This window comes from Doryrhamphus excisus, linkage group LG4, assembly GCF_037039965.1.
Source record: "Doryrhamphus excisus strain RoL-2023G ecotype Guam linkage group LG4, RoL_Dexc_Guam_v1.1, whole genome shotgun sequence".
Taxonomy (NCBI): Eukaryota; Metazoa; Chordata; class Actinopteri; order Syngnathiformes; family Syngnathidae; genus Doryrhamphus; species Doryrhamphus excisus.
In genome coordinates, this window is record NC_136360.1 from 13,458,138 (window position 1) to 13,471,095 (window position 12,958).

At 46.9% G+C, this 12,958-nt stretch overlaps 2 protein-coding genes across 4 annotated transcripts; both read left to right on the forward strand.

The window, feature by feature from the left end:
• On the forward strand, window positions 1-3,823 carry LOC131129847 (cytochrome P450 2J2-like). The gene is made up of 9 exons (XM_058073749.2): window positions 1-292; window positions 370-529; window positions 1,164-1,310; window positions 1,386-1,546; window positions 1,633-1,809; window positions 2,810-2,951; window positions 3,022-3,209; window positions 3,306-3,447; window positions 3,527-3,823. The coding sequence occupies exons 1-9, from the start codon at window positions 110-112 to the stop codon at window positions 3,700-3,702; spliced, it is 1,476 nt and encodes a 491-aa protein (XP_057929732.2). The 5' UTR covers window positions 1-109; the 3' UTR covers window positions 3,703-3,823.
• A 448-nt stretch (window positions 3,824-4,271) lies between these two features.
• sap130a (Sin3A-associated protein a) lies at window positions 4,272-12,629 on the forward strand. 3 transcript variants are annotated; one of them, XM_078790240.1, is made up of 21 exons: window positions 4,272-4,727; window positions 5,308-5,447; window positions 5,542-5,807; window positions 5,905-6,072; window positions 6,594-6,717; window positions 7,006-7,121; window positions 7,200-7,324; window positions 7,672-7,819; window positions 7,896-7,986; window positions 8,061-8,165; window positions 8,257-8,398; window positions 8,472-8,587; window positions 8,665-8,928; window positions 8,999-9,152; window positions 9,956-10,054; window positions 10,127-10,488; window positions 10,631-10,804; window positions 10,890-11,015; window positions 11,091-11,194; window positions 11,433-11,546; window positions 11,742-12,629. In XM_078790240.1, the coding sequence occupies exons 2-21, from the start codon at window positions 5,336-5,338 to the stop codon at window positions 11,898-11,900; spliced, it is 3,069 nt and encodes a 1,022-aa protein (XP_078646366.1). In that variant the 5' UTR covers window positions 4,272-4,727; window positions 5,308-5,335; the 3' UTR covers window positions 11,901-12,629. The 3 variants fall into 3 exon arrangements, with proteins under 3 accessions (XP_078646366.1, XP_078646365.1, XP_057928978.2); XM_078790239.1 differs by having other exon boundaries at window positions 9,014-9,152; window positions 10,571-10,804; XM_058072995.2 differs by having other exon boundaries at window positions 4,274-4,727; window positions 10,571-10,804.
• The last annotated feature ends 329 nt before the right edge of the window (window positions 12,630-12,958 follow it).

Genomic DNA, 12,958 nt, shown 5'->3' on the forward strand with positions numbered 1-12,958 from the left:
TGTTTTTTTCGACTTCCGTTACATAACATGTCCCAGTAGAGCTCGTTTTTTTTCTCCTTGGACTACATGAGAACACATCACGCAGATTTTCACACAGCAAAACTTCATCATGATTTTTCAAGCACTTCTCCAATGCTTGGACGTTAGTGGCTGGCTGCTGTTTGGTTTTGTTGTGCTGCTGTTGACAGACGTGGTCCGCAACCGGAGACCTCCCAGTTTCCCACCCGGACCCTGGGCTGTGCCTTTTCTTGGAAATGTCTTCAACCCTGCCGACGACAAATCAATGGAAAATGTGAGTTGAATGCCGGAATGTATCAAAAGCTAATCAAATAATTCTTGCAAGTGTCTGATGGTTTTGTTGGTCCACAGCTGGCAAAAAAGTACGGTCCAGTGTTCAGCATGAGGACAGGAGGTCATAGGATGGTGTTTATTTGGGGTTACAAGACCATCAAAGAAGCTCTCGTCACCCAGCTGGACAGCTTTGTTGATCGTCCCATTGTTCAACTCTTCCATGAGTACTTTAAAGGCGGTGAGCGATGGAACGCACCACTAATTTCTCCCTCAGTCCGAAGATAGGCGTGTAGTTTGGCTACAGGCGTGTTCAAAGTGCGGCCCAGGGGCCATTGGCGGTCCGTGGTTGTTTATTTGTTATTTGCAGCACATTCCAAAAATATAATTGAGCAAGAAAACAAACAAAAAAACAACAGCAACAGCAAAAAATGCAAAATAATCGATAATTTGACAAGACTAAAGGGAAGAAATTAGGAGAAAAAAGATGATATGGTGGATGCACGGCGACCAAGTGGTTAGCAGCTAGGAGACCCGAGTTCAATTCCACCCTTGGCCATTTCTGTGTGGAGTTTGCATGTTCTCCCCATGCATGCGTGGGTTTTCTCCGGGTACTCCGGTTTCCTCGCACATTCCAAAAACATGCTAGGTTAATTGACGACTCCAAATTGTCCATAGGTATGAATGTGAGTGTGAATGGTTGTTTGTCTATATGTGCCCTGTGGTTGGCTGGCCGCCAGTCCCTGCCTCTAGTGTACCCTGCCTCTAGCCGAATTTGTGACTGACTGGTGACCAGGGACCTGGGTTCAGCTGACTCAGTCCCTGAACAGGTAAATGGTAGATGAGTGAATAACTATAACGCCAAACTGTTACAGGCATCGTAATGAGCAATGGCTATCACTGGAAAAAGCAAAGGAAATTCGCCAACACTCACCTGCGGTACTTTGAAGGCCACAAGTCACTGGAAAAATACATTGAATTCGAATGTAACTTCATTTGTGACGCTTTCAAAGAGGAGCAAGGCAAGTCCATTTCAGAGAGCTGTAAAATTGACTTCCACAACAAATAAGTCTTGATCCATCATGCTGCCTCTCCAGGAAAGCCGTTCAATCCTCAGTACACCATCATAAACGCAGTGAGTAACATCATCTCATCTGTGCTCTTTGGACGCCGCTTTGAGTACAGTGACGGGACCTTCCGCAAGTTCCTACAATTGGACAACGAAGCCATTGCGCTTGCCACCTCCGAGGTTATGCAGGTCATGGCTGCCATCGCCTCAAATCAGCTCATAATGACACTCGGTCGGGTTGTAGTGCCGACCTAAAGGGTTTGTTGCATCCACAGCTTTATGATGCCTTCCCCCGCCTGCTCAAGTACCTGCCCGGTCCCCACCAGAAGGTCCATGCCAACTACAGAGAAATCAAGGTCTTCCTACGGAAGGAAGTGGAGAAGCACCAGGAAGAGTGGAACCAAGAAGAACCCCGGGATTATATTGACGTGTACCTTGGTGAGATAGAGAAGGTGAGTTGATTCCATTTTTCCCCCCAACAAGGACCTTATTCCAGCTACAGTAAGGACCACTATCCTATAGGATCATTTGAAAGCAATGGAACACAACATTCAGCTTAACCTCAATCACAACAAGTCTAACTATTTAACAAAAGTGGAAGGAGTCCACAACATACGGCGGACTGTCTTGGTTTACATGCATGGAATAGTGGTTTGGTGGGCCCCCTTTTCAAGAACAGCGAGCTGAGAGTGTGTTCCAACTACAGAGGGGATGGCAATTCTATTCTACAGTGCTGGAGAGAAGGATACAACCGTTAATCCAACCTCAGCTACAGGAGGTGCAATTAGGTTTTCGTCCTGGTTACAGAACACTGAACACCCCGGGTGGAGGAGTACAAGTTATTTGGGCTGCAGCGTGAGATCGACAGGTGGATAAGGGCTATCTCTGCAGTAATGTGGTTGCTGTACTGGACCATTGTGGTGAAGAGCTGAACCAGAAGCTTAAAGCTTCTTTAATCCTACCCCCTCTCTGACATGAATTAATTTCTTCACTTCCTGTATTCCAAGTGTTTTCTTTGTCAATATTAAATACATCGGAAAATGATAAGGCTGTATAACATTGTGGTACTACAGGAGTCAATGTTTATAATCATGGAATACAGTCATAATAAATATATAATAATAACTTAGGTTAATAGTTGAGAGAAACATATCGGAAGATGAGTGAGTACAGCTCCTTCAAGAATATTTAGAATACCGTAAGAATATTTAGAGTGCAGACAGAGTTAGAATAAGTTTTGAATGCTGTTAGATATTTTTCCACTTCAAAACAAACTCAAAAATTTCGGGGTGACCCCAAGAATGGGCCCTCATATGTGGTGGGCACTCAGAATGCAATCAGAATTTTTAGAATGCACTTTCAAGAAGGATAATTGTACCTCTAGTTTGACTAGATTATTAAAAAAAATCTGAAACTTTCCAATGAGAATATTTTCTGTTGGCAACTTGGCAGGTGAAGGAAGACCCCCAGGCCGTTTTCAACATTGAAACCCTGCTGGTTTGTATCCTTGACCTGGTGGAGGCCGGCACAGAAACCGCCGCCACAACCTTGCGCTGGGCTCTAGTCTACATGCTGCACTACCCAGACATACAAAGTGAGACTGGGTGTCACGTTCCGTATAAATCCTAGCACAATCTTCCAATTGTGATGTCTGACTCTCCCAGAAAAAGTCCAGGAAGAGATCGACAGGGTGATCGGACAGGCTCGCCAACCCACGTTGGCCGACAGACCCAACCTGCCCTACACGGAAGCCGTCATCCACGAAACTCAAAGGTTTGGGAACATTCTTCCCTTTGGATTCCCCAAGATGGCCAGTCAAGATGCGACACTGGGAGGATATGTCATCCCAAAGGTAAAACACCACCAAGGGGTAAAAGCAGGATATTTAGCAGGAAGGTTCTACTCCCTAACCAAGACCTCATCCTATTCTTTCATGGCTGCTTTCCAGGGCACACCCATCACCACCATCCTCACATCCGTACTTCATGACAAGAATGAGTGGGAGACGCCAGATATCTTCAACCCTCAGCATTTCTTGGATTCACAGGGCCATTTCCGCAGAAGAGACGCATTTCTACCATTCTCAGCAGGTTTCACAACTCTCCATGAAGCAAGGAGCACTGGTCGCAATGGAAAAGCTGTAGGTGCTGTCCATGATTTTGCTTCCAGGTAAGCGTGCGTGTTTGGGGGAGCAGCTGGCCAGAATGGAGCTCTTCCTTTTCTTCGCAACTCTGCTGCAACGCTTCACCTTCGCTGCCGTTCCTGGTGAGATGCCAAACCTAGAGGGTGTGATGGGCTTCACACGTTCCCCTGAAGATTTCAGGGTGCTTGCCGTGCCTCGCTGATATCCTTTATCCTTTTCCATCTCATCTGCCAACCACAGCATGACACAGCTCACTTTTAAGGCAAAATAGCATGTACTCATTTCTAGAGCCTACAACCAATAAAAGATCTTATACTCAACTTAATTTGTTTTTTTGCAGTTAAACTCTTTTGAATCCAAAAGTCTGACAGGGCGTTGATGCATTGTTGATGAATTGGAAAGTCACACATCTCACATTACTTAATGTACACAGTACTATGCTATCCTGTAAGGCAGGGTGGCCTAAAGTGCAGCCTGGGGTGCCATTTGCCGGCCGCAGCACATTATAGAAATATAATTTGAACAAGAAAAATAAATAAAAAAACTGAAAATCTACTTTTTTCTCTTCTTACAAATTACAACATTTTGTTTGTTTCTCATAATACTACACAAAAAAAACACCGTCCTTCATGAAATGATGTTATTTTGTCTACACCATCTTTGGAGCAAGACCACGGAAGAATACATATAAAGTTGTACTATGGCAGGCTAGCGCCCTCCAGTGTTCATTTCATGAGTCCAAGCAAGTCATTGCAGTCCTGGTCAGAGGCGGATTGGGGGTGGGGGGCTTCAACCTGTCTGGGTTACATTGACTGCCACAAAAACACATGTCTACTAGTTGATTTTGTGATTTGATCCTTTGAGTGACATCTAAAAACAGACACTGCAGCATTTTGTGTGTGTGTTTTATAGTTTTGCAGAATACCTGTTTTGGTACAATTTTGACGTCGCTGCGCGATTGCCCCTGTCAGCCACCGTAGTTTGTGGAGGTCCGACGAGACCACCCCCTCCCGGGTGGAGGTTTAGGTTAGTGAACACAGTTCTCGACTTCCCATTGGTCGAGGCCTCAGCTTACTCGTCGTTGATTGGTCAAAACGAGTTGAAGGGCCGGACCCTACGGTTAGCGTTCTTCCGGCTTACATGTTGGCGTAAAAAAAGAAAAAAAGAAAAACGAATGGAAAAATTGTAATCCAGAATAGGAGCATTACTTATGAACTCAGCGACACGGTAAAAACCCGCATGCACCCACAAACCCCCTCGGTTGCTTGGCGTGACATAATCTAGGCTGTTGTGCTCTTGGGAAGTTGGGTGTTTGGCATGAAAAACAGGCGGCAGCAGGGTTAGCCATTCTAACATTAGCTTGTTGCTAGCTAATGGCTAGCTGGATAGCAGTGAAGCCATTCCATTTAGTTACCGAATGAAAACGACATTTATGGGTAAGGTTGTATTGCGTTGTTACTACCTTTACTTGTTCTTCCGCGGCAGCAAAAAAAAAAAAACAGTGAAAGGCTCACTGGATGTTTTCATCAGCAACGGTAGAGTTCTCGAGTGTTTCACCATACTGTTGACCATCAAACGTAAGCGCCACCATTATTGTGTGTATATGGACCGCATATATCAACTCATCCTTACGAGTATCGTCTTTTAATAACGATACCGGTGTTTCATGAATCATGTTTGGCGTGCAGAGGGTTCATTTTACAGGCTTTTACTGTTGAGATCGTTGTACTTTTCTTGTCACTTCTACGCACTGCCTTTTTTTAAAGTAAACGTAACATAAATAATATACATTTGCTGACTGTTTTAGGCCACTACATTTATAAAAAATCATCCGAATGAGCTCTCAGCAATTTCCACGCCACGGGCTGCCTGCTTCCAGCGGGGGGGCACCCCTCATCTCGGCCGGTGGGAATCTGGTGACTGTCAATCAGCCGTCAAACCCCCCAGGTACGTCCACCCAAGGGCTCGAGTCCCTTTGAAGTCACATGGTGCCAGCTCCACAAGCCACCAGGCGTTAATTTTATAATTTTTTTTCTTTCAGCGGTTGCAGAGGCTGACAGCGGACGGGATGGAGATCATGGACAGCAGGAGCATCCTCCAGCAGGGGGAGGGGGGACGGTGGTATTCAGGGATGACAAGCAGGAAACTATGGTGGTCAGACCGTACCCCCAGGTACAGACACACGGCCAGCCACAGCCTGCTCCCCAGACAGTGCCCATCCAGCCTGGCACACCTGTGGCAGTGCCGGCCCCCCCGGTTCACCTCCCACCTGGGCAGCCTGCAGTCCTCACTGACGGACAGATGAAGGTGCGTTTTTAACAATATATTTATTTATAGCTTGTAAATGAATACACAAGTTTTAGTACAGGGGATGGTCTGACTTTTTGACTGTTTATGTTGAAAGGCTGTCCTGAAGTCACCCATGCCTAGCCGTCTGATTGCCCCGGCACCCGCCTCCAACCAGGGGCACATCCCTATGCCTCCCAAGGTACCAGGCCACATCACGGGCACCACGGAAAGTAGCATTGCCACAACACTTTCAATCCCTGTGGCGACAATCAGCGGTCAGCAGGTGAGGTGCTCAATGTTTGTGTGTTAAAGGTCCAACAATTTCAAAGTGTCACAGGGTGGGAACACGGTATTTTGTATGTAGCTTGAATGCTAAGGAGATGTGCTGCGAGCATTGCACTCATGTTTTAGTAGCGACACCATGAAGCAAAATACAAATTCAAAACATGTCGCTGCCATGTCCACAGCTTATTGATGGACAGTTGGCAGATCTCCAGTCCACATCTACATACACTACACGTAGCGCAGCCTTTTGTCTCACAAAGTGTTGGCTGTATATACAGGCTGGGTCATAGGTGTTGTCATGTCGAAAAAAAGGTCTTTCCTTCATGATGTCATGAAAAGCTGCAACTTCCAAAGAGTTTGAGCGCCTCCTCTTCTCAAAAGTGGAGAAAACAAGTTTTATAACATATGATGCTCATAAACAAGCTCTAAGGCTACATATTGTTGTAAGAACATTATTAAAAGGTTGCTTTTACTGATGTTACCCATTACTAATGATGTTGGTTGTCGTCATTGTGTCAGGGTCACACCAGCAACCTGCACCACCTCATGTCAGCCAACATTCAGATAATTCGAGGCAGCGCCCCTGCATTGATCGGAACCCCCGCAGTCCCTTCCCAGACCTTCACGTCTCATTTACCACGAGGTATGACCCCACAGTATGCCACACTTGACGATGTTTTATGTTTTTGTTTTTGTTTCTGATTCCCACAGTTGAATTCTGTGTAAATGTATTTGCCTGCGTATATCTCAACTGTTGAGTGAAATGCATCATGTTAGTTTTTCTTCTGCATGTGCCATCACAAAAAAAATAAATGTACATTCATTTATCCACTAGGAAGTATAGGATTTGTTGTTGTGTGACAGTTAATCTAAACCTAGTTTTAGATTGGATTATTATTAAGATGGCTATTCCCGCCCCACCCCCCAACAGGTGCAGCTGCAGCAGCAGTCATGTCAAGCTCTAAGACGGTCCTGCGACCAGGCACCGGAGCGAGCGCAGGCCCCGGCCAGCCCACCGTGCAGCACATCATCCATCAGACAATTCAGGTGCAAAGATACAGAGGTTGCTAAGGCAGTGCATCCCATCTAGTAACTTTGCGCATAACAACCTGTTTGTGTTCACAGTCCCGTCCTGCCGTGACGACGTCCACGGCTGTGCTTCCAACTGTGGTGGCCCCGATTTCAGCTACGAGGACTCAGTCTCCGGTCATCAGTACAACAGCCACACACTCAGCAGAGGTGGCTCACGGGTGCGTGAAGCATAATATGTCCCCTTTTAACAGTCTTGTGACAGTCCGTGTTGAAGATCAAGCAAATGTCGTTAATTTCCTAAATTTGACGGTACTGACATGCTTACTTTGACAGCCTGAGGAACCTCACTTTATCCTTTTTTCACTAGTCTGTATTGTAGCTTCTTCCGCTAGCAATAGCAATATTTACCATGAATTTGTCGACATTCATAGGTTAGACCCGTCATCCCCTTTTTGTGTTTTGTCACCTTGTGCAGCAGAATAATTTAGATAAATTATTTCCTCCCCTTTCTGAGTTTTGCGACAAAGCAAAACCTGCCGATATTGACTCTTTTTGGCCTCTTCAGGCGTCCTGGACTGACCATTCATCCTCCTCCGGCCACTGTCAGCATCCAGAGGCCTCAGACACCCCGCGACACCGCCACCCGCATCACGCTGCCGTCACACCCGGCCATAGGGGCCCCAAAACCACAGCCTCCGCACACCATGACACAGGTTACTGCCTCTTGATGGCCGGTCAAATCAAAGCATTTATTAGTATGCCTAACAAAGATTCGGTTTCTCCTCACAGAAGCCCATCTTCAGTACTGTAACGCCAGTCGCTGCAGCCACGGTGGCACCTATTGTTGCCACAAACACTGTGCCATCAACCACCACTATAGGTACCAACTTACAGATCTGATGAGGGAAACTTATTGGCCCAAAAATATTAACAGCTGTGCCATGTTGTGTTCAGGCACCGTGACGCACACACAAATGAGCAGCAACACTATTGTCACCATGACGATGGCCTCCCACTCGTCTCACGCCACAGCCGTCACCAACTCCACCATCCCTGTTGGTAAGTTGTGTCTACCGTGTTAGTCACTGATTTTTGGAACGTTCTATGATGTCCAGCCTTCATCTCCGCTTCACCTCAATGTCTCTCGCAGCCAAAGTGGTGCCTCAGCCCATCGCCCACTCGTCGTCCCGTGTGCAGCCCGACTACCCTGCAGAGAGAGCCAACCTCATCCCCATCCAAGGCCATCGGTCGTCTCCGAACCCTGTCACCATGGAACCAAGAAGTGACAACAGGTTAGTCAAATAATTTCAGCCTCTGATCATATTAGAGTTAGTCCGCCTAATGGTTTGTACTTTTATTTTGAAGGCCTTCTGTACCAGTTCAGTTCCAGTATTTCCTTCCGGCGTACTCATCATCATATCCCCTGACTCACACCTATACCCCGATTAGCAGCTCCGTGTCCACCATCCGACAGTATCCAGGTAGTACCTCAGTATTATTTTTACTGGTAGACTAGCAGAACCTCTCAGAACCAAAGGTTTGTGTTTTCCATCCATAGTTACTCCCCAAGCGCCAAGCTCAGCACTGCCCACCCAAGCTGGGGTGGGCGTGGCTACCACTGTCCATCTGAACCACATGCAGCTGATGGCACAAATCAGCACCCAAGGCATCCAGCCGGCACCCATCGCCGCACAGGGCATCCAGCCGGCGCCAATAGGAGTACAGGGCCTGCACACGTCTGCATCCATCGGTGCGCAGGGAATCCAGCAGGCCTCGAACACAACCCAGCAGCAGCAGCAACCGCCGTCTGAAGCTAAATCTGGTAACTTTTGATTCTGACCTCTCGACAGACTCTTGAACTGTGTCTAATGGCTGTATTAATCCACTTAAAGGAGTTGTTTTGGCAGATGGCTTTGTGGCTAACCCCATTAGCAGCACCACTCAGCCGGTAGGCACCATCGTGCAGACACACGGCCAGGGAGGGGCGCCTACCTTGGTGTCCTCGCCGAGGCCCAGCATCCTACGCAAGAAGCCCACAACTGAAAGGTGAGTGTCACTGCAGCTTGGGACTGGAAGCTTAAAAAAAACAGGGCAGTGACAACAGAGGTTAAAAAAACATTATTGTAAGGCAATTTCTGTGGCCAATGAAATGGGACAGGTAACCCATTACACCCAACAATTACTGTGAAGTCACTTAATTAAATGGTCCTGACCCAGGTCAATTACAACATCTCTGTGCGTTAAAGTTTACTAACAGCAACATTACTTTTGTGACTGCCTGTACACTTGATTTCCAAATGAAAAAAACATAATATTTGTAAAGGATATGAACCATAATCCATCCATAAACCATAATGCAGTACTGACTGAATTAGCATTGACTCAAATGAAAAATTAGCCACAACAACATCCCAAGCAGCCTTGTTTTATTTTTCATATTTATCTTTATGATTTCTGTTGTAGTGGTGCCTCAATATCTCCAAACACATTTCCATCATCTTTTCTTCTTTTTACACTCATCCTTTACCCTTCTGGTACCTGACATAGAGAAACACTGGTGCATCCCTCACAAACGATATCACATACAGTATGAGCGCCCATGTTGGTGCTTGTAGTAATTCCAGTCACTTTCCATTTTTTAATTTTTTAGACATTTTCTTAAAAATTGGAAATAGACTTTGAGGCCTGGGCTGCCCATGTCTGCCATGTGATTTAATTTAGTAAACATTTTCTTATATAATATGTTAGGCACCTCTAGTCAACCATATTTACATGATCTGGGGTGAAGACATTGGATCACTTCTCTTGTATTAATATGGGCTCAATCGACTTTACTGTTTTTGTTTCAGTTGCGTTCGAAAGAACCTTATCCCTGCTCAGCCCAGTGAACAAAGCAGCAGCAGAATGGAGGGTGGGGTGAGAGGTGCTGGCTCCCCCAGACCTGCAGGGTGAGTGCTCTTCTCTTCAGTTTGAAACACTTTGTCTATAAACGCTTAACCTCTAATACTTTCCTTTTGTAGAGTAAAACCTAAAGCTGAGGTACACATGGCTGTGGCCCCTCCCGTCATGGCCACCGTGGAGGCGCTACCTCAGCAGGGAGGGGAGCAACAAGCTGTGGCTTCGGGCGCGCAGCATCTCGCCCAAGCCCTCCCCGCCATACTTGGCACACCAGGGCCTGTGCCCCCCTCCCAGCCCTCCGCGGTCCTCTCGGCGCTGCCCGCGGCCATGGCAGTCACTCCCCCTATCCCTGCCTCCATGGCCAACACGGTGGCCTCGCCCACACAGCCCGCCGCCAGCAGCACAGCGGCCTGCGTCGCCAGCTCTGCCTGCCCTGATGTGAAAATCAAGCAGGAGTTGGAGACGATGGACACCTCCCAGCCTGGTGAGGACTTCCTCTGTGTAGTGATTTGATCTGTGGAATAAACATGACTTAAGCGTGTTCAATTTTTAAAAAATTTCTTCAGATCCTAATGCAAACCCAGCACTGAATGCCCAGGCCTCCACTCTCAACGTGCCCCCCACAGGAGATCTGATCACTGGAGCCTCTCCGAGGAAAAAGCCTCGCAAGCAGCAGCACGTCATCTCAACAGAGGAGAGTGAGATGATGGAAACTAACAGCACCGACGAGGAGAAGGCGCCAGGACGCCCCATTACTGGCAGGGCTGAGCGCCGTGAGTCTCCCCCAAGAGAATACGTCGGTACGTCGCCAGCGATCGGCCACCACGGCCCTGCCCACCACTGAACTCTCATCTCACCAGTTCTCTTTTATTGTCCAACCCTCAGATGAAGAAGGAGTGCGCTACGTGCCCGTCAGGCCTCGACCGCCTGTCACCCTCCTGCGCCACTACCGTAACCCCTGGAAAGCAGCCTACCACCACTTCCAGAGGTACAGCGATATCCGGGTCAAAGGTAGGTGTCTTGTGTTTAAAAGGACATAATTGTTACTCGGGTGCTCTACAAATTGTTCAACAAATTGTGTTTCAGAGGATAAGAAGGGCACATTACAGGATATGGCCAACCAGAAAGGAGTGGCGTGCAGAGCACAAGGCTGGAAGATTCACTTGTGTGCTGCACAGCTCAGACAGCTGGTGAGTTTAAGATCTGGACCATAGGCCTTTGTTTTTCCTGGACCATCATTTTTGACTGTACTAGATTTATCACTAGTCACTTTGTGGAAAACACGTATTCAATCACAAAACTGCATTCTTTATTAATGAATATATTTTTGAAGAAACTGAAGGCGAAGCTGTGAAATTTGCTGGAAGTGACCATCGACGACTGCACTGTTGTCATTTATATTTGCTTTACCGTTCTGTGTCTTTGCAGTCAAGTTTGGAGGATGACGTGTACAGCCGCCTGTCATCTCTTCAGGAGGGCCTCATCCCAAAAAAGAGAGCAGGTGCTGACGATGACCTCCATCGCATCAACGAACTCATTCAGGTGAGACTTTGGAGACATGCAGTCAATGGCAATGTTAGACTCTCTCTTATTGGTCGATGAAATGTAACATTAGTTGACTACAACAAACTAAATGCATTACCTATGTGGACTTAATGCAGGCCTGTAATATAACCAATTTTTGCATAAACTCCTCTTGGTGGGTGTGTGTGTGTGTGTCTGTGCTGCCCCCCACAGGGCAACATGCAGCGCTGCAAGCTGGTGATGGACCAGGTGACGGAGGCGCGGGACACCATGATGAAAGTGCTGGAGCACAAAGACAAAGTCCTCAAGCTCCTCAACAAGAACAGCGCTGTCAAGAAGTCGTCCAAGCTGAAGCGCAAAGAGCGGGCGTGAGCGACGGCGTCCTCCTCTTTGTTGTCATCGTCCTCCTTCTTCTTGCGCACTGACCTGCCGCCCTCCCCTCCCTCACCTCTGCGCTCAGAATATGGTGCTATGATCTGCTTCATACAATCAAAAGCACCCTGGGGGAAGAGGTTCTCACTGAAGACACGGCAAGCGCTACGGAAGACCTCAAGGACAATTTTTTACTAACTTGTCGTCTGCCATTTGGCGTAGCTGTGAAGATGTGGCGCGAGAGGCAGGTGCGACTACGAGCGGCGTGAATTGAAATCATCAAGCAACCTTTACGTGAAGACAAGACCAACCTCAAATGTGCTCTTTTTTTTGTTTTTCATCAACCGGTGCCTTCATTGTGTTTGAGGATGACGTAACACCATGCTAGGAGGCAAACCACACCCAACACCTTTTTACAGTCAATTAAGCTCAGATCTAACCCACATTGACAGTAAATAACTGGCGGGAAGTAGAAAACTGTGATGTGTCATTGGCAAAAAAATGCGAGCTTGAGCGAGTGTCCTCATGTTCACTGTTACCGTGCCCCTCCCCCACTCACAAGGTTTTGTACCCCAACCAGGCATTTTGTGACAAGACATGTAAAAAGGCCACATTTCACACAGTGTCGGGATGATGTAGTGAGTCTGGATCATTCAGCCATTGTACTTTTTTTTGTCTGTAATTATAGTAAAGATGCTTCAAAAACATTTGAACCACTGTTTAGTCTTCATTGTTTATTTTATTGTATACTGCTCACAAGCGCTACTTGTCTCTTCAATAACCTTATCACTGTTGCTGTGTTTCAGTCACGTGTTCGCAGAGTCCAGCTGTTCCCATGAATGGACTGGTGACAAGAAATACTTGGCAGCAAATGAGAAGATAACTCGTAAAGGTGCTGACTTCATATGGTTATGATTGTGCCTGTAGGGGAAACGCGTCACACTGAGAGATGTTTCTAAGCTTTTCAACATCTTATCTAACAAACAAAGGTAAGCAAATCTGCCACAACGTTTCATTCTTCCTTTTTTCTCCATATTGCTATAATGTGCAAGTGTACC